This window comes from Salvelinus alpinus, chromosome 14 (genome assembly GCF_045679555.1).
Source record: "Salvelinus alpinus chromosome 14, SLU_Salpinus.1, whole genome shotgun sequence".
Taxonomy (NCBI): Eukaryota; Metazoa; Chordata; class Actinopteri; order Salmoniformes; family Salmonidae; genus Salvelinus; species Salvelinus alpinus.
Window position 1 is genome coordinate 12,784,551 of NC_092099.1, and position 20,683 is coordinate 12,805,233.

At 44.2% G+C, this 20,683-nt stretch overlaps 1 protein-coding gene across 6 annotated transcripts in view; it reads left to right on the plus strand.

Annotated features, from left to right (window-relative positions):
* The window catches only part of LOC139538435 (plakophilin-4-like), a 143,787-nt gene that overhangs the window by 96,742 nt on the left and 26,362 nt on the right, over nucleotides 1-20,683 (plus strand). For all 6 annotated transcript variants that reach the window (XM_071340448.1, XM_071340449.1, XM_071340450.1 and 3 more), the window contains 3 exons: nucleotides 2,727-2,921; nucleotides 15,633-15,843; nucleotides 17,322-17,454. In XM_071340448.1, coding sequence (XP_071196549.1) covers nucleotides 2,727-2,921; nucleotides 15,633-15,843; nucleotides 17,322-17,454 — 539 coding nt within the window. The remainder of the gene's footprint in view (nucleotides 1-2,726; nucleotides 2,922-15,632; nucleotides 15,844-17,321; nucleotides 17,455-20,683) is intronic.

Genomic DNA, 20,683 nt, shown 5'->3' on the forward strand with positions numbered 1-20,683 from the left:
GCCACAGGAGGAGTTTAAGGCAGCATTAAACAAGTATAACACGCCATGAATGTTCATCACAGACAGTCATATATTATTTTCAGAGACAATTTGAAGCTGCTTCCGAACCTGAACGCTACATTTCACCAGGGAAGCAGAATAAATGCACAGGGATTAGCGTGCTAAGGTTTATAATGGTGCTGTTAAGAGAGCGAGAAAGAGAGAGAGAGAGAGATGAAGGGAGGGAGAGAGAGAGAGAGAGCCTGCAGAGCAGAGCGGGATGGATATGCATGGATGCTCCTGTCTCTGGGAGACTTCTTCCTCTCCTCCCTCTCTCCTCCTCCTCTCCAGCTACAGTTCTACTGAAAGCCTTCCTTATGTTTGATGGGTTTAGCTAATTATTGGGCTGTGGCAGTCTGTGATGTGGTGTCCTACACCGGCTCATTGATATTCCCCCTCTCTAGTCGGCAACATTTAAACAAGAGAAGCCGAAGCGATTTACTGCCAGACGGACGGAACACCTTTGTCTGAAGCGCTGCAGATTGACTGACTGAGCCACTGCTGGGTGTGTCGCCACATCAGCACACATTAACCTCGCCAATGACAAGTCCCACCTTGGGCTGGAAATGTCCTGTAATTTCCCCCAAATTCACAGGTTTTCCAGAAATCCCAGTTAGAACTTTCCCGGGAACCAGGAGGGAAAACCTGGGAATTTTGAGAAAGTTTGTGGAGTTGTGTAGCCTTAGTCCTTTCCCTTCCCGTCCTCTCTGAAGCAATGCAATAGATGTCACTACCTCTTACCCACGGGGAAATACCGTTTTAGTGGATGGCATTAGCTATGCTTTCCATGTCGCCCAGTAAACTGTTTGAATAGGGTTTATTCTCCACTGGCTTGTCGTTTAGCTGTTCATTAGTTAGTGTGCGAAGCTGGAGGTTATCAGGGGTCTCGCTGTTGCATCATCACCCCCCGGGTCTCTCTCTCCACAGCTGAAGGCACACTGTGGATGCTCCAGAGGTCATGTTTATTTGGTCCTGTTTCTGAGGCGGAGGAGAACAGTGTGCTGCTACTGAGTATATATCTAGCTGCCTCACTGGGCTTCAACTCTCCTGGAGAAAGACATATATATTTCATATTTATTTATTCCTTTCCGCTGTCTTGAACTCCGATAAGAATCCCTAATTCATTTCGTTAACGCATGACAGCGTCAGTGTTGAGCAGCTTTGGAGCCTCAGCTCGCCGGGCAGTGTTGGACCGGCGCCCGCTCTATTGAAGCGAGGGACGTGTGCAGTGAGTGTTCAGTGAGTCGGCCACTGCGGTCTCTCTCGCCACTGGGGCTGGGGGAGTCGAGTTGAGGGGAGTTAAGACCCCTTGGTGCGAGGTTACGTCACACGCACATCCACAGGAGCCATGTGCGTGGGATCCATTTGCCTGAAGCTGAGGGGATCGGAGAGTATCGTGGCGTTAGCATCATGGCCCTGGAGCTTTGGATTTATATGTGTGGATGCAGAGCAGCATATGCTTCATAATTGCTGTAGGCATCGCATGCGTCCCAAATGGTACCCTATTCCCTGTATAGTCCACTACCTTTATCGATTTCCAGTCAAAAGTAGAGAATAGGGTGCCATTGGGACGCTGAAATTGTTCCACATTTGGACCGACCGGCCCTCGTGTCAGTCAGCTAGTCAGCCATGGTGCGTTGTGACTCCCCCAAATACTATTGTCATAGTAATTAATCTGGTGTGAATTTGTAATTTGACTGACATCAGTGGGGTTTCCCCCTGGTAGATGAGCTTATGGTGAAGAGAACCCCCCTCTCCATTTCCAGAAACACACTTGGCCACATCCTGACATTTTTCTGGCTCAGCCTTGTTCTACTAGCCTATATATCTCCTCTCTCACTACAAAGCCTGGGAATGGGGAAGGCAACTTCTATCCTGTCAAGGCCCAGGGCTGCATTCCAAATGGAACCCTAATCCCTTTGTAGTGCACTACTTTTGACCAGAGCCTTATGGCTCCTGGTCAAAAGTAGTGCACTACATATGACATAGGGTGCCATTTGGTACTCTTCCCAGGTGTGGCCGCTCATACTGAAAAATGATGCTGAGTTCACTGCTGGGCGGTTTCAACTAGTGATTGAGGCTTTGGGCTCTATTTCACTATATTTTTTCTCCTAGGCCAGATAGGTATAATGAGAAGTATGGCTCAGAGTACATTTTCCCAGCTAAGTTGCTAGAGAGAAGAGAGTGTGTTTACTAATAAGCTGAATCATTAAGAGAGAGGGTGGAGATGAGAGCTGGGGTGGTGTGGCATGAAAAACTGAAAAAGCTACTGCCTTAGCATTACACAGAATTGGAAATGAACCATGAATTAATTTCAATTAAGTCTTTAGCAGCTTAAATGTCAAACTCCAACGCGGATAACACAGAGTTTTTCTCTGAGCTCTCGCTAGCAATTCCAGAGTGCCTGAATCATCGCAGTGGATCCCTATCTGTGCTGTGTGCTGCTGTGTAGTAGCTCCAGTGCTGTCACTGTGTGATGCTAATGGTGATTAGGGGTGACACACTGGGAGATGCACGAGGCCGGTGGCAGTCTCTAACCCTGAACTTGTACTACTGTCTTGGGCAATGTCCCCTATATAGTGCCCTACTTTTGACCAGGGCCCAAAAACTAGTGCACTATATCAGGAATAAGTTGCCATTTGGGATGCAGACTTACGCTCCCTCGCCTCCCTCCCCTATCCCTCTAGGTATGCGGAGCTCGTACGCCAGTCAGCACAGCCAGCTGGGCCAGGACCTGAGGTCAGCCATGTCCCCTGACCGACACATCACGCCCATTTACGAGGACAGAACCTTCCATGGGCCCCTGTACCGCAGCCCCAGCCACCAGGGCCCCGTGGACCTCAACCATGCCTCGCAGAGCGCCATCTACAGGGGGCCCTCAGGTACAGTAACCACATGACCAGGGCTGCAAAATTCCTGGAACTTTCACAGAAATCCTGGTTGGAGGATTCCCGGATTTCCTGTTTATTCCTTCCTAATTCCGAGAATCTTTCAACTGGGATTTTTGGAAAACCTGGGAATTTTGGGAGAGTTCCTGGAATTTTGCAACCCTATCGTCATCTTTGTGTGCACTGATGAGAACACTAATGCAAACATTATGGTGTCAAGGCATTAATAAGCAGATTTGATCAGCAGTGAGGACAGACAGGCAGCATTAGTGAGAAACAGAGGTTGAGGAGAGAGCAGTATCCTTCATTTAAAATGATTCTGTCATAGTTTATATATGTTAGAGCCCCCCTCTAGCCCAGATGCGCTCTCTCTCTCTCTCTCTCTCTCTCTCTCACTCTCACTCTCACTCTCACTCACTCACTCACTCACTCACTCACTCACTCACTCACTCACTCACTCACTCAATCTCACGCGGGAACACTTTGTGCCCAAGCCAGACAGCCATCCAGCCCAGACAGTCTGCATGCTAGCCTGTCTCTCCATCCTTCCCTTCCTCCCTCCTCCGTCAAAGATGGGGCTGAGACAGGAGAGGAGACAGGCATGTGCTGATACTCAAGCCACAAAAGAGTCAATTACCTGTGTGTCACACTCATAATGAGAAGAGGGATGAGGGGCCAGGGGACAGCAGGATGTCCACACACAGGCCTAAAAGTAGGACATGCTATCCCAGCATGCCCAGCACGTGCCCCAAATGGCACCCTATTTAGTGCGCTACTTTTGACCAGGGTCCATAGAGAATTGTGTGCCATTTGGGACGCAACCACTGCCAGCGTTTTGTGTTTGGATGTTAGCATTCTCTCCTCATCGTCCCTCCATTGTCCTCCATTGTCCTCCAGCACTCACCCAATTCAGCATCCTCTATTCAGCAGACCTGAGATCCTCCCTGACCCATGAGTCCAGTAATAAATGGTATTGATGCTCAGAAGAAGCCTCTCAGATAACGACAAGGGCCCATAATGTGCTTGCGCCCAGCTATATTGAGAGGAATAGAAAAAAGGACGTTTGGGCCTCATTAGAAGAAGAAAAAACTCATCCCCAAGCACTCTTTGTTACGGTGTAAAATTACATTTGAATGGCCCTTTTCCCCGGCTACATTCTTTATCTACAGTGTTTCTGGTGTATTTCTAGTGAGAACGAGGGTTATTTATGCTAAATGGCAATATTGATTTCTGGCGCAGAAAAAGAACATTGCCGAACTCGGGTACGACGAGAATGCAAATACTGATCAATGCTGATTTTGTAGCATTTTAGAGATGGAGTATTTTTTTTTCCACCTATAAGATTATTTTAGTAGACTTTAAAAGTGGTGGCTTGTAGCCAGGTTTTGTTTACTTAAGAAACTATGAGAATTGATCTGTAGTTACATAACGTATAACTTTGTTGATTAAGGGACACTTTTCTATATTTACATTTTAGTCATTTAGCAGATGCCCTTATCCAGAGCAACTCATCCTTTCATCCTGAAGGGATACTGCAAGATTATTCTACATACCCAGAGTCAAATAAACCTGTAGATACCATGTCTATAGGTACTGCATGCAGAGACATAGAAATAGTATGCACGGGTTCATCTGACTCTGAGTAAGTAGTCAATTGTCAAAATCTCGCAGTATCCCTTTCAGATAGCAAGGTGAGACAACCACATATCACAGTCATAGTAAGTAAACAAATCCTCAATAAAACATCCGGCAGCAAAGTCCGTGCTGGTAGGAAAAGACAAATGTGAGTTTTAGTGATATTTCCGGATATTTGCAGTGGGAGTTTTTTCTGCGGTGTGCCAGTTGAGTTTCCCCCATTACCCACAGTGCATTCTGAAAGTATTCAGACACCTTGACTTTTTCCACATTTTGTTACGTTACAGCCTTATTCTAAAATAGATTTTTTTTTTAAATATTTAATTCTCAGCAATCTATACACAATACCCCATCATGACAAAGTGAAAACAGGTTTTTAGAAATCATTGCAAAAACTAGAAATATCTTATTTACTTAAGTATTCAGACCCTTTGCTATGAGATTCGAAATTGAGCTCAGGTGCATCCTGTTTCCATTGATCATCCTTGAGATGATTCTACAACTTGATTGGAGTCCACCTGTGGTGAATTCAATTGATTGGACATGATTTGAAACGGCACACTCCTGTCTATATAAGGTCCCACAGTTGACAGTGCATGTCAGAGCAAAAACCAAGCCATGGGGTCGAAGCAATTGTCTACAGCATATATGTCAGAGTCAAGGCCCCTGGGTTTTTTACGGCCCCTGGGATGATCTTGATTTATTATTAGAACCGGCCCGCAGACCGCAGCAAGCCGGCAGCCCGCAGATCTTTTACACGCACCAATACTACATTTCCCACAATGCAACGGTGACGCACCGAGCAGTAGGCTGCTGTGTAAATGAGATGGAGCTGCCTTGGGAAAAACTCGTGGGTTTGACAACCGACGGAGCACCTGCGATGTGTGGACACAGGAGCGGACTGGTGGCGAAGATACGGGAAAAGATGCAAGAGGAAAACGCGACAGGTGAGCTGACAGCTTATCATTGTATCATACACCAGGAAGCGTTGTGCGGTAAAGCCTTGAAAATGGAGCATGTAATGAGCATCATCACGCGCACAGTTAACTTTATCAGAGCCAAAGGTTTGAATCACCGCCAGTTCAAGGCATTTCTGACGGAGTTAGAAACGGAGCATGGTGATTTGCCTTATCACACAGAGGTGCGATGGCTAAGCCAGGGAAAGGTGCTTCAAAGATGTTTCGAGCTTCGTGAGGAGATTTGTCTGTTCTTGGACAGCAAAGGGAAAGACACAACACAACTCCGAGACGAAATGTTTCTGTGTGAAATGGCTTTTCTGTGTGACATTACGAGTCATCTGAATGCAATGAACTTGCAGCTGCAGGGTCGGGATCATGTCATCTCTGATATGTACAGTACAGTGAAGGCATTTAAAACCAAACTGACTCTGTGGGAGACGCAGATGCGGAAAGAAAATTTGAGCCACTTTCCCAGCTGCCAGACCATGAAAGAGAAGCTCTCTACCAGTGCGTTCCCGAGCGCACAGTTGGCTGATAAAATAGGTATGCTTGCCGCTGACTTTCGACGCCGATTTGCTGACTTTGAAGCACAAAAAAGCAGGTTGGAACTGCTCGGTAACCCATTTGCTGTTGACGTGGAAAGCTCACCACCAAACCTCCAAATGGAGTTGATTGACCTCCAATGCAATGATGCACTGAGGGCAAAATATGCGGCAGTGGGTGCTGCGGAGTTCGCCCGTTTCCTCCCCGACACAATGCCCCAGCTGCGCATCCAGGCTGCTCAAACGTTGTCTATGTTTGGCAGCACATACCTGTGTGAACAACTGTTTTCTTTGATGAACCTGAACAAAACATCACACAGAAGTCGACTTACTGCTGAACACCTCCACTCAATTCTGAGGATTTCCTCAGCTCAGAGCCTTACCCCGAACATTGATGAACTTGTGGAAAAGATGGGACACCACCAAGTATCACCCTCAACCTCAAACAAGTGAACATTACTGTGCAATCACATATTTAGAGTTTTTACTCAGTTCAAGTTTAAAAGTTAAAGTTTAATATTTGTTTTCACTGCATGTTACTTCTCCTTAAACAAAGTGTTGTTTTTGATTAATAGATTTTTGCACTTTATTTTATTGTATTTCAATCCAATTATATTTTAAAAATATTTCAGTTGAGTGGATGATAGAAAATTGCTATTATTGTTTTTTTCTTTGAAGTAAATTTAGCCCACTTTTGCTAAAATAGAAAATATAGGCTACTGATGGTGCCTTGAATACCGGTTTCTTTCATTTAATGTTCATGTTATGGGGATTTTTATATAAAGGAAATTTGTCTTTTGTGTCTGTTGAAAATTAAAGATTACTGACAGAGCCATAAGAAAATATTGCTTTATTTATCTGATCATATTGGAATATATTTGTTAGGTTTTCAGTAGGTTCAATTAGGTTCACTAGACTATATGCGTCATTTAAAAAATTTTCAATGAACATTCGAACAGTCCGGCCCTCGGCTTGTAGCTAAATTTTTTATTTGGCCCTCCGTCCATTTGACTTTGACACCCCTGGTCTACAGGATTGTGTCAAGACACAGATCTGGGGAAGGGTACCAAAACATTTATGCATCATTGAAGGTCTCCAAGAACATAGTGGCCTCCATCATTCTTAAATGGAAGAAGTTTGGACCGACACATCAAGTTTGGAACCACCAAGATCTTCCTAGACCTGGCTGCCCGGACAAACTGAGCAATCGGGGGAGAAGGGCCTTGGTCAGGGAGGTGACCAACAACCCTATGGTCACTCTGACAGAGCTCCAGAGTTCCTCTGTGGAGATGGGAGAACCTTCCAGAAGGACAACCATCTCTGCAGCACTCCACCAATCAGGCCTTTATGTTAGAGTGGCCAGACAGAAGCCACTCCTCAGTAAAAGGCACAGGACAGCCGCTTGGAGTTTTCCAAAGGGCACATAACAAGATGAAACAAGATTCTCTGTTCTGATGAAACCAAGATTGAACTCTTTGGCCAGAATGCCAAGCTTCACGTCTGGAGGAAACCTGGCACCATCCCTACGGTGAAGCATGGTGGTGGCAGGCATCCTGCTGTGGGGATGTTTTCAGTGGCAGGGACTGGGAAACTAGTCAGGATCGAGGGAAAGACAGAGAGATCCTTGATGAAAACCTGATCCAGAACGCTCAGGACCTCAGACTGGGGCAAAGGTTCCCCTTCTAACGGAACAACAACCCTAAGCACACAGCCAAGACAAGGCAGGAGTGGCTTCAGGACCAGTCTCTCAGACTTGAATCCGACCAAACACCTCTGGAGAGACTTGAAAATAGCTGTGCAGCAACACTCCCCATCCAACCTGACAGAGCTTGAGAGATTCTGCAGAGAAGAATGAGAGAAACTCCCCAAATACAGGTGTGCCAAGCTTGTAGTGTCATAACCAAGAAGACTGGAGACTGTTATCGCTGCCAATACTTATGTAAATGTCATATTCCAGTTTTTTGTTTTTAATAAATTTGCAAATATTTCAAAAAACCTGTTTTTGCTTTGTCATTATGGGGTATTGTGTGTAGATTGATGAGGGAAAAAACGATTTAATCCATTTTAGAATAAGGCTGTAACGTAACAAAATGTGGAAAAAGTGAAGGGGTCTGAATACTTTCCGAATGCACTGTATGCACAGCCTGAAGGCAGCGAGTCTGGACTGGCCTATGAACTGCCAAGCAGAGCGGGGCATTGATGTGAAAAATTTGATTTTTGGAGGGCCGCTTCAATTTGACGTCCTGTTTCTGGTGGGAGGGACTGTGTGTGTGTGTGTGTGTGTGTGTGTGTGTGTGTGTGTGTGTGTGTGTGTGTGTACTGAGAGTGTCGTTTGTGTGTGTGTGTTTGCAGCGTATGCAGACCCAGTCCCTGCAGGATGTTAGGATAGAAATGTGACTGGAGGAAAGGAGAGCAGCAGTCAAGCTGTCACGCAGTCACGTGGGCTATGTGTGCTGCTCGGAGCAGGAAGGCGGTCAAGGGCCAGGCTGTGTGAGTGTGTGTGTGTGTGAGACAGTGTATGTGTGTGATATTGTGAGAGAAACTAGGTCACAATATCACAACGCGAGGAGGAGAGAGGGGGCAGAAAATACATTGTTTTATGGACAGTGACACGGTCAAGATGCTCGACGACTAAATATTTGCCATTGCCTGGAAGATTCGAAGGAAGGATGTCCTGTTGGTGTGTTTATGTGTTAGCTTAGCTGGCGTTAGAGCCGGTGCGGTTTCACCTAGATAGGAAGGGCTGTGTGTGTCTATTCCTGTGCCGGACACTTGGCCGAGCTCACTGCACTGTGTGGAGCTGGCCTCAGACCACGCTGAAGCAGACAGGAGAGAGGGATAAGAAGAGGAGTGTTGCTGGATCACCTACTACAAGACTGCAGCCCTGTGAAAACCTGCAGGATCTGGCTGGCTTAATCCTACCTCTTTAAAAAAAATAATAAACAGTTCCTTTGAAGAAGGAGACTTATATAGTGTGGAATCATGGGAGTGCTGTTTTACCCTCGTCGTTAAGTGGAACCAGATTGGAGGAATTGCTGTTTGAGTGAAAAAGCCTTTGTGTGTTTTCAGCTTGATGAGTTGAAAAAGGACTGCAGCAGCATGACAATTAACTGTCAGTCCACGAGGAAAGACATCAACACTGTCGGTGAATCGATGTTAGTAATGACAGGGATACAGGCTTAACTAGATGGACAATCAAGGCAAAATAACATTGTTGTGGATGGAATCCCAGAGTCTCCAAACGAGACCTGGACGGAGTGTGAGGTGAAAGTGAGGAAAATGATTGAAGAGCTGCCGATAGATCATAAGAAGATTGAGGTGGAGTGCGCCCACAGGATTGAAAAACCTATCCAGGTGACAGACCCAGGTCGATAGTGCTAAAGTTCCTGAGGTACAAAGACAAGGTGGCTGTTATGGACAGTGCCAAGATCTTGAGAGGAACCGACATCGTCCTCAACGACGACTACTCTGAAACTGTGCGCCAGAGGCGAAGAGAACTGGTCCCAGCCATTAAAGCTGACAGAGAGCGTGGGGACATTGCTTACATCTGCTACGACAGGCTCGTTGTCCACCCTCCCACCCAAAAGCCTGAAAGGGGTGAGAGAACCAAGCAGAGGGGTTCATAGCTTAAGCCTCGCACCCGGATTGAGGCTTGCTTTGTTTGTGGTTTCCCACTTGATGCTTATCTCTGATAAGCTACCCAGGAAATGGCTAAAAAGAGCCCATATTAAAATAGGCAGCCTATGAAATAAGGTTCATGAAATCAATAACTTGCTAACCGCAGATAACATTCATATATTAGCCATCGCTGAGACTCACTTTGATAATTCCTTTGACAACACAGCAGTAGCAATAGAGGGAAATAACATCTATAGAAGAGACAGGAATGCATATGGTGTCGCTGTATGTTTTCAGAGCCAAATTCCTGTGAACCTCAGAGGAGATCTTACGCCAAAGGTTGTCGAAGTGTTGTGGTTGGTTGCAGGTTCACCTGCCACATCTAAAGCTTATTCTTTTGGGGTGCTGCTATCGGCCTGCCAAATGCAAACAGTCAGTATTTGGATAATAAGTGTGAAACGCTTGATAGTGTATGTGATGTTAACAGACAGGTCTCTTTTCTGAGTGACCTGAATATAGACTGCTTCTCATTGAGTTGTCCGCTCGTAAAGAAGAAGCTCACTGTAACCAACGCCTGTCATCGAGTTCAGGTTATTAATCAAGCTACCGGGGTGTTTACAAACAGTCCAAGAACTATATCATCCATGTGTATTGATTATATTTGTACTAATTCTGCAGAACTTTGTCCTGAAGATGTATCCACACTCGTTGGATGTAGTAACCGCAATATAATAGCTTTATCCAGAAAAGCCAAAGTTCCAAAGGCAGGGCCTAAAATAGTGTATAAGAGATCATACTAAAAGTGTGGTAGTGATTCCTATGCTGAAGATATAAAGAAGATGGATGGGTCTGATGTGTGTAATGAGGAGAATCCAGACGCTGCACTTCAAGCATTTATGAAATTGCTCCTTCCAGCTATTGATGAACATGCACCTATTAAGAAAGTGACTGTTAGAACTGCTAAGGCACCGTGGGTCGATGAGGAGCTGAAGAACTGTATGGTTGAATGAGAAGGAAGCAAAAGGAGTGGGTAATGAGTCTGTCTGCACATCTGACTTACTGCAAATTGAGAAATTATGTGACTAAACTCAACATAAAGAAGAAGAAACTAAATTATTTAAATTATGATGGGGGAAAAAAAGCTTTGGAGAACTTGAAATGAAATGATGGGCAGAAAGACAAATTCAACACTGTTTTTTATTGAATCAGATGACTCGTTCATCACAAAACTCTTTGATGTGACCGATTATTTTGAAAACTACTTCATTGGCAAACTCAGGCATGAAATGCCAACAACAAACTGTTGGCCATCATATGCATGCATAAAATGCCAAGAAAAGCAATGGCAATTAACATTTCATAAAGTTAGCGGGGAAGTGGATAAAACATTGTGGCTGGCCCTCAATAATTAGAAACCTGGTATTGACGACTTAGATGGGAAGCTGCTGAGGATGTTGGCGGAATATGTTGCCGTTCCTATTTCTCACATCTTCAAGATGAGCTCGGAGAAAAAAGTTTTCCCTCAGACCTGGAGGGAAGCTAATGTCATTCTGCTACCCAAGAATGGTAAAGCTCCCTTTTCTGGTTCTATCAGCAGACCAATAAGACTACTGCCAACTCTTAGCAAAATGTTGGAAATAATTGTGTTTGATCAGATACAATGTTATTTATCTATGAACAAACAGACTTTTAGCAGTCCTATAGAAAAGGGCGTTCTACATGTACTGCACTGGCACGAATACCTGCTGAAATAAATGGTTTAATAAGAAGATGGTGGGAGCTGTACTGTTAGATTTCGGTGTAACCTTTGATACTATTGACCATAATCTGTTAGCGGAAAAACGGACGTGTTACGGCTTTACGCCCTCTGCCACACCCTATGCCAAAGAGTTGCAGTTAGTTTCAGAATGGGTGGGAAGCCATAAACTAGTCCTGAATATATCGAAGACTAAGAGCATAGTATTTCGTACAAATCATTCCTTAAGCTGTAGACCTAAGCTGGATTTGGTTATGGAAAATGTGGCTATAGAACATATATATAGAGCCATGATAGCATAGAACTCCCTGCCATTTCAAATCACTCAAGCAAGCAGCAAAAGTAGCTTTAAAGAAAAAACGCACATCACAGCACAACATCTCTGACCTAAATAGCAGTAGCATGTCCCTCTGCAGCACATCTGGTGTTTGGGTTAAAGTTCAAGATAAGATGTGCCTTTGGCATCAGGATATCAGGGCCTGCTGAGAGGAAGCGATTGTAAGCAACGACCTCGGTAGAGTAAGGAGGTACTCCTCCGTAATGCGATGTGATAGTCTCAAATGAAATCACATTTGATTTGTCACGTGCTTTGTAGACAACACGTGTAGACTAACCGTGAGATGCTTACGTCCCAACAATGCAGAGAGAAAGAAAATGGAGAAATAATAGCAAAGTAAAACACGTAATAATAAAAGTAATAATAAATACACAATGACTAACGATAACTTGGCTATATACACGGGGTACCAGTAGCGAGTCGTTGTGCAGGGGTACGAGGAAATAATGCCAGGTACTCTGGTAAGCTTACTGTTATTCAGGAGAGCAACGTTTAATAGAAGTGTATGAAAGTGTATTCTTATTTTGTGTTTGACTGGTGGATGCTGCTGGGTGGGTGTGGTGCGGGGAATGAAAATGGAAAGGCAAAACAAGTTTCTGAGAACCGGAGGAAACTCCATAAGAGAACCAGAGGAAACTCCGTAAGAGAACCGGAGAAAAATCCGCAAGAACCGGAGGAAACTCCATATCAAGGGGAATTTATTCATTTTATGAATAAGTCCAGAGGACACGCACTATATCTTAGCTAACCCTTTACGGGTGGTAAACTGTAACACATTACACTATATCTTAGCTAACCCTTTACGGGTGGTAGACTGTAACACATTACACTATATCTTAGCTAACCCTTTACGGGTGGTAGACTGTAACACATTACACTATACCTTAGCTAACCCTTTACGGGTGGTAGACTGTAACACATTACACTATACCTTAGCTAACCCTTTACGGGTGGTAGACTGTAACACATTACACTATATCTTAGCTAACCCTTTACGGGTGGTAGACTGTAACACATTACACTATACCTTAGCTAAGCATTTACGGGTGGTAGGTTGTAACACATTACACTATATCTTAGCTAACCCTTTACGGGTGGTAGACTCTAACACATTACACTATATCTTAGCTAACCCTTTACGGGTGGTAGACTGTAACACATTACACTATACCTTAGCTAACCCTTTACGGGTGGTAGACTGTAACACATTACACTATACCTTAGCTAACCCTTTACGGGTGGTAGACTGTAACACATTACACTATATCTTAGCTAAGCCTTTACGGGTGGTAGACTGTAACACATTACACTATACCTTAGCTAACCCTTTACGGGTGGTAGACTGTAACACATTACACTATATCTTAGCTAACCCTTTACGGGTGGTAGACTGTAACACATTACACTATACCTTAGCTAAGCATTTACGGGTGGTAGGTTGTAACACATTACACTATATCTTAGCTAACCCTTTACGGGTGGTAGACTGTAACACATTACACTATATCTTAGCTAACCCTTTACGGGTGGTAGACTGTAACACATTACACTATACCTTAGCTAACCCTTTACGGGTGGTAGACTGTAACACATTACACTACACCTTAGCTAACCCTTTACAGGTGGTAGACTGTAACACATTACACTATATCTTAGCTAACCCTTTACAGGTGGTAGACTGTAACACATTACACTATATTGGTTAATCTGGTAAAACATTTGAATTTCTTCTATATGTGGATAATACTATCATGTAAACAATTGCCCGACTGCTGACCTGGCTGTGACAAGGTTTTTACTGATTTAAAACACATACTTCAAGTTCTCGTAAGATTGTCTCAGATGGATCACTTATGGGATGGTTCTATAATCAAACGAGTCCCCGTATACATTGACAATGATTTACCGTTTATAAAGAGATACGACTGAGCTTGTTAAGAAACAAATCTTGTCTCTCTAGGAATCAGATTTTGTTAAGAAACTTAAGATTTAAAGTGGGCTTTTTTTACAGAGACAAATCAGATTTTGCGGTCAACTTTTCTACCTGTTCTTGATTATGATACTATTGCAGCTGCCTCTTCTCTTACACTCTTGGATTTTCATAGTGCCCTTCATTTTATTCCAGGACACTGTTTTATTACTCTTCACTGTATTCTTTACCAACATGTTGGCTGGACCTCTTTGAAGTCACGTAGATCACACCGAACACTCCCATCTTACCTAACATCACTGTTAGGATTGAAAATGACAAGTCATCAAGCCCGTTCACAGGGTTGGTTAACTCTGGAGACTCCTTTGGTGTCTAGAGAGTTAGGTAAATCAGACTTTAATTTCCTTGCACCTTACGTGTGGAATTATCTTACAATACACTTTCAAATTGGAGGAATTGGTGCCTCTAGGGCATTTCAGACAGTTTTCAGAAAACCTTTTCACTGAAGAATGTGTCTGTTTCTTATGATTGTGTTGAACTTTTCATGTATTGTTGCATATAATACCGTGTATTTTGATGTGTATATGAATGTGTAGTTTATTGTATTTTGATGTGTGGTGTGGTGCTATACAGGGCTTCTCCTGGAAAAGAGACCTTGATCTCAGCATCGACTTCCTGTCAAAATAAAGGTTAAATAAAAATACCTAGACGTGAAGACGGACATAAGTGAAGCCCATCTGATGATAATTATGATTCTGTTGGAGTGATGGATCTCTAAAAAGTCCACGTACGTAGCTAAAGTGAAGGATTAAATTCAAACTTTATCTGGAGGAAACTTCAACGCGGTTGCTGAGGTAAGGGATTAAATTGAAGCCGTTAACGGGGAGAAAACTCCATCTGTAGCTCATTTATGAACGGAATAGCACAGTTGCTAGGGTGAAAACTGTGGTTGAAGCCTTAGCTGGAGGAATTGTTGCATTTCCATTGTTTTCGTTGCACTTGCATTCCATAACATCTATGAATCACATTATTATTAATAGTCTTGACGTCAAATGGGAGAACCAAGGACACAGGTGGCTCTTAATGTTGTGAAAGTCATCCTAGTGTTTACAGAACAACTGGTTCTGAGAGGATCAGGACCTACAAGTTGAACAGTAAGTAAATGTTAGAAAATGGATGGCTGCAGTGTAGCTGTTATTATGAGTACATGTTGTATGGATTGCTAAGGCATAAGAATATGAAAGTGTGTTATTCTTATTTTAAATGTACAGTATGTGGTTCTGTACCTGTCTATTAATGTTATGTATTATGTAATTTTATGTACTTCTGTCCTTCAGCTGTAATTGACTATTAATGTTGTGTATTATGTGATGTTTTATGTTTTGTGTGGACCCCAGGAAGAGTAGCTTTGGCTGTAGCTAATGGGGATCCTAATATAACACTAAATACTCCAGTCAACACCAGTGGAGGGTGCTGAGGGGAGGACGGCTCATAATAATGGCTGGTATGGAGCAAATGGAATGGCATCAAACACATGGAAACCATGGAAACCATGTCTTTGATGGATTTGATACCATTCCACCCATTCTGCTCCAGCCTTTACCACGAGCCCGTCCTCAACAATTAAGGTGCCACCAACCTCTTGTGGTCAACACGTCTCTGTGTGTGTCTCAAATTGCACCCTATTCCCTATATATTGAACTACTTTTAACCAGAGCCCTATGGGCCGTTGTCAACGGTAGTGCACTATAAAGGAATTAGGGTACGATTTGGGACACCTTCTCTGAGTCTAGGTGAAGAAGTTTGAACAACACTGCTACTCTTCGCTAACTCAGGCAGGTCTAGTGAAGTATAGGTCTGGAAGCTGGTGTGTCCCCCTCTGTCTCCCTGTTCAAATCAATCTGACTTGTTTTCCTTTGTATTTCCAGGTGTGGGGACCCTCCAGAGGACCTCCAGCCAGCGCAATGCCATGACGTACCAAAGAAGCAACTATGCTCTGAACTCGACAGCCTCGTACGCCGAGCCCTACCGCTCTGCCCAGTACCGGCCCTCTGAGGGCAACTACGCCCGGCAGCCAGTCGTCATGGACGACGGGACCACCCGCTCGCCCTCCATAGACAGCATCCAGAAGGACCCAAGGTAAGCAGGTCAATAGGCACTAGGGTCGTATTCATGACTGCACACCATAGCAAAACGTTCTACAGCAAAAACAAAACGTAAACTTTGGTTTCTTATTGGATGAATCCCGGTAGATCCCTCCCCGTTTCGGCCCGTTTGCTTCCGTTTGGTACCTACTGAATATGACCCACTGGCACTAACAGTGCTTACTGGGCTCCTATATAGTGCTGGGTCAACATTAGTGTCCTCTTACTAGTCAAACAGAAAGCCTCCCTGGGCAGACATCCAGAGCCTTAGCCATTAAGCTACACGTACCACTCTACAATGGACCCTCAGATTCAGTGGACTGCTGCGTCTGCTCTTGCTACGGAGGCATGTGTACTATGTTTTTTGACCCGGAGCACCAAACCCCTCACCCGGCACGTAGGGAGCGCTGTTCACACCCCTGTGTGTTGCTCTAGCTGAGAGCGGTAGCAAAGTCTGTGTTGCACTGCGGACTGAGGTCAGATCGGTGTGCGTCCCAAATGACACCCTATTCCCTATATATTGCACTACTTTTGTCACTACTAGTGCACTATAAAGGGAATAGGGTGCCATCTGGGACATATTCCGAGGCGGGGCTAACAGAGTCTGAGAGAAACATGTTCCTGCATCAACTGGGTCTCAACTCCGTACCAGGGGAAATGTAGCCAGGGGGTTGGTATTGTCTGTTTGTGCCCCTCCCCTCCAGGGTCGTTTAGATTATAATAGTATTTGATTTGATTGGTGTCTTGCTTCATGTGGCACACACCGATGCAAGGAGCATTACAGCCTGCGCCTCAGACATCAACACAAGTCTGTCACGATGAGGACGTGGTGTACCTCACGTTGCTACTGTCTCACTTCCATTTCTTTCGTTTCCTCCGTTTGTCAGAAGGCCAACGTGAAACACACGCGCTGAAATAGACGCAGACTTTGTAATCTATGCTTTTCTCTTGTCGTAAGGCTCATGGATTCCAGTAGAAAATTCTAGTAGACGTCATTGATATGGGCCTTGCAGATGAAATGAATGAAGCTCTATTAACCGGGAGAAGCTCATGGCAGTGATTGTCCACAAGGCAAGACATACCTTTTAGAGTCTTCCAAATGAAACTCCCTCAGTGAAGTATCTTCCTTTATATTGGGAGAAAAGCAATAATCCTGGAGTGTAAATAGCCGTCGATGTCATTTCCTTATTGCAGTGTCCCAGCCCTGTGGTAAGGGGGAATAGTTGTTGCGTGATGTCATCATAGTGATATGTTTGTGTTTGTGTGTGTGTCTGTCTCTCTGTCCCCGTGTATCTCTATCCCCCTGTCTCTCTGTCCCCTATCCCTCTGTCTATCGGTCTATCTGTCTCTCTGTCCCCTATCCTTCTCTCTGTCTCTCTTTCTCCCTGCCTTTCTGTCCACCTGTCTCTCTTTCCCTCGGTCTCCCTGTCTGTCTGTGTGTCTGATATCTCTCTTTCTGTGTCTGTGTTCCAGGGAGTTTGCGTGGCGTGACCCTGAGCTGCCTGAGGTGATTCATATGCTGCAGCACCAGTTCCCCTCGGTGCAGGCCAACGCCGCCGCATACCTGCAGCACCTGTGCTTCGGAGATAATCGAGTCAAGGCGGAGGTACGTACGCACCACCGCTCTCCCCTGCTCCACATATCCTTCATCAGTGCCCAGATTGCAGTTCGCTGTGACGTGCTGCCCATCCCGAAGGGGGTGAATCTCACCTGAATTTCCTCGATTCCTCACGTCCTCTCTCCTCGTCTTCATCTCAAAGTACAAAGGAGGCTTCTATCGGATCTTCTCTGATGCGTTATAAGGAGGAGGTAAGCAGAGCAGATGCGAGGAATCAAGGAAATACAATTGAGATTCCCCCAGGGAGTGAGAGGACTGTTTTTGCAGAGGCTCTCTCCTTCTGTCTCTCTCTCTCTCCCTGACTGGGGTGGGTTGGGCTTACCACTCCATTCCCCTCCAGCTCCCTCTGGATTTTCACGGCTCAACAGGGTGCTGGTACTGCTGCCGGAGTCATCGGCTGAAAAAGCTGATCTCAGAATCAGTAGGGGCTTCATAGCACTTAACCTATAGTGAGAAACACACACTTTACCGCACACACACACTAACACGTTTGTTTTACTATCCTTGTGGGGACCAAACTATTGATTCCCATTCAAAATCCTATTTTCCCTAACCCATAGCCCTAAACCTTTAACCTAACCCATAGCCCTAAACCTTTATCCTAACCCATAGCCCTAAACCTTTAACCTAACCCTAAACCTTTAACCTAACCCATAGCCCTAAACCTTTAACCTAACCCATAGCCCTAAAACTTTAACCTAACCCATAGCCCTAAACCTTTAACCTAACCCATAGTCCTAAACCTTTAACCTAACCCATAGCCCTAAACCTTTAACCTAACCCATAGCCCTAAACCTTTAACCTAACTCTAACCCATAGCCCTAAACCTTTAACCGAACCCATAGCCCTAAACCTTTAACCTAACCCTAACCCATAGCCCTAAACCTTTAACCTAACCCATAGCCCTAAACCTTTAACCTAACCCATAGCCCTAAACCTTTAACCTAACCCATAGCCCTAAACCTTTAACCTAACCCTAACCCATAGCTCTAAACCTTTAACCTAACCCATAGCCCTAAACCTTTAACCTAACCCATAGCCCTAAACCTTTAACCTAACCCATAGCCCTAAACCTTTAACCTAACCCATAGCCCTAAACCTTTAGCCTAACCCATAGCCCTAAACCTTTAACCTAACCCATAGCCCTAAACCTTTAACCTAACCCATAGCCCATAGCCCTAAACCTTTAACCTAACCCATAGTCCTAAACCTTTAACCTAACCCATAGCCCTAAACCTTTAACCTAACCCATAGCCCTAAACCTTTAACCTAACTCTAACCCATAGCCCTAAACCTTTAACCGAACCCATAGCCCTAAACCTTAACCTAACCCTAACCCATAGCCCTAAACCTTTAACCTAACCCATAGCCCTAAACCTTTAACCTAACCCATAGCCCTAAACCTTTAACCTAACCCATAGCCCTAAACCTTTAACCTAACCCATAGCCCTAAACCTTTAACCTAACCCTAACCCATAGCTCTAAACCTTTAACCTAACCCATAGCCCTAAACCTTTAACCTAACCCATAGCCCTAAACCTTTAACCTAACCCATAGCCCTAAACCTTTAGCCTAACCCTAACCCATAGCCCTAAACCTTTAAACTAACCCTAAACCTTTAACCTAACCCATAGCCCTAAACCTTTAACCTAACCCTAACCCATAGCCCTAAACCTTTAACCTAACCCTAACCCATAGCTCTAAACCTTTAACCTAACCCATAGCCCTAAACCTTTAACCTAACCCATAGCCCTAAACCTTTAACCTAACCCATAGCCCTAAACCTTTAACCTAACCCTAACCCATAGCTCTAAACCTTTAACCTAACCCATAGCCCTAAACCTTTAACCTAACCCTAACCCATAGCCCTAAACCTTTAACCTAACCCATAGCCCTAAACCTTTAGCCTAACCCTAACCCATAGCCCTAAACCTTTAAACTAACCCTAAACCTTTAACCTAACCCATAGCCCTAAACCTTTAACCTAACCCTAACCCATAGCCCTAAACCTTTAACCTAACCCTAACCCATAGCTCTAAACCTTTAACCTAACCCATAGCCCTAAACCTTTAACCTAACCCTAACCCATAGCCCTAAACCTTTAACCTAACCCATAGCCCTAAACCTTTAACCCAACCCTAACCCATAGCCCTAAACCTTTAACCTAACCCTAACCCATAGCCCTAAACCTTTAACCTAGCCCTAACCCATAGCTCTAAACCTTTAATCTAACCCTAACCCATAGCTCTAAACCTTTAACCTAACCCTAACCCATAGCCCTAACCTTGACCACTAACCCTAAATCTAACCCTTAAGCCTAAAATAGCCTTTTTCCTTATGGGGACTGGCGAAATGTCCCGACTTGTCCAAAATGTTCCTTGTTTTACTATCCTTGTGAGGACGTAAAACATAAATCTATTAATCTAAGTTTATTGGTCAAACAGTTCAGCAGATGTTATAGCGGGTGCAGCGAAACGCTTACAGGATGATACTAACGCTTACAGTATGTTACTAACTCTTACAGTATGTTACTAACTCTTACAGTATGTTACTAGCTCCTAACAATGCAGGAAAATGTCAAACAGGTACACAAATAATCAATACAAATAAAAAAGCAGAAAGAACAGGAAATCAAGAAATGTCTAAACGAATCCAATTTTAACAACCCAAATAGCACTGCAACAGTGATCCAAATGCAGTTTATATGTATCTACACCGGATGAATTTACACTAGACATACTAGGAATGATGCAGCAGTAGATATATTAGCATGAGCTTTCCCGAGAATCCAGTATATGAATACATATGTGGCGGAGTGTATAAACAGTGTAACTTAAGTTCAATGTACAGCAGTAGATATATTAGCATGAGCTTTGCCGAGATTCCAGTATATGAATACACTACAAAACCCCATAGCAAAATGGATACAATTGCAGGAAATATACAGTATATGTATGTAAATAGAAAAGGTGTATACAGCAGTAGTCATATAGGATGAGCCATGACTAGAATAGAGTATATACATAGGAAGTGGGTAAAACAGTGTGTAAACATGATTAAAGTGACCACTGTTCCATGACTATGTACATAAGGCAGCAGTCTCTAAGGTGCAGTGTAGAGTACCGGGTGGTAGCTGGCTAATGACAGTGTCTGAGGTTTAGGGCAGGGTGGAGGGTGCCGGGTGCCGGGTAGAGGCCGCCTAGTGGTGCCTCTTCAT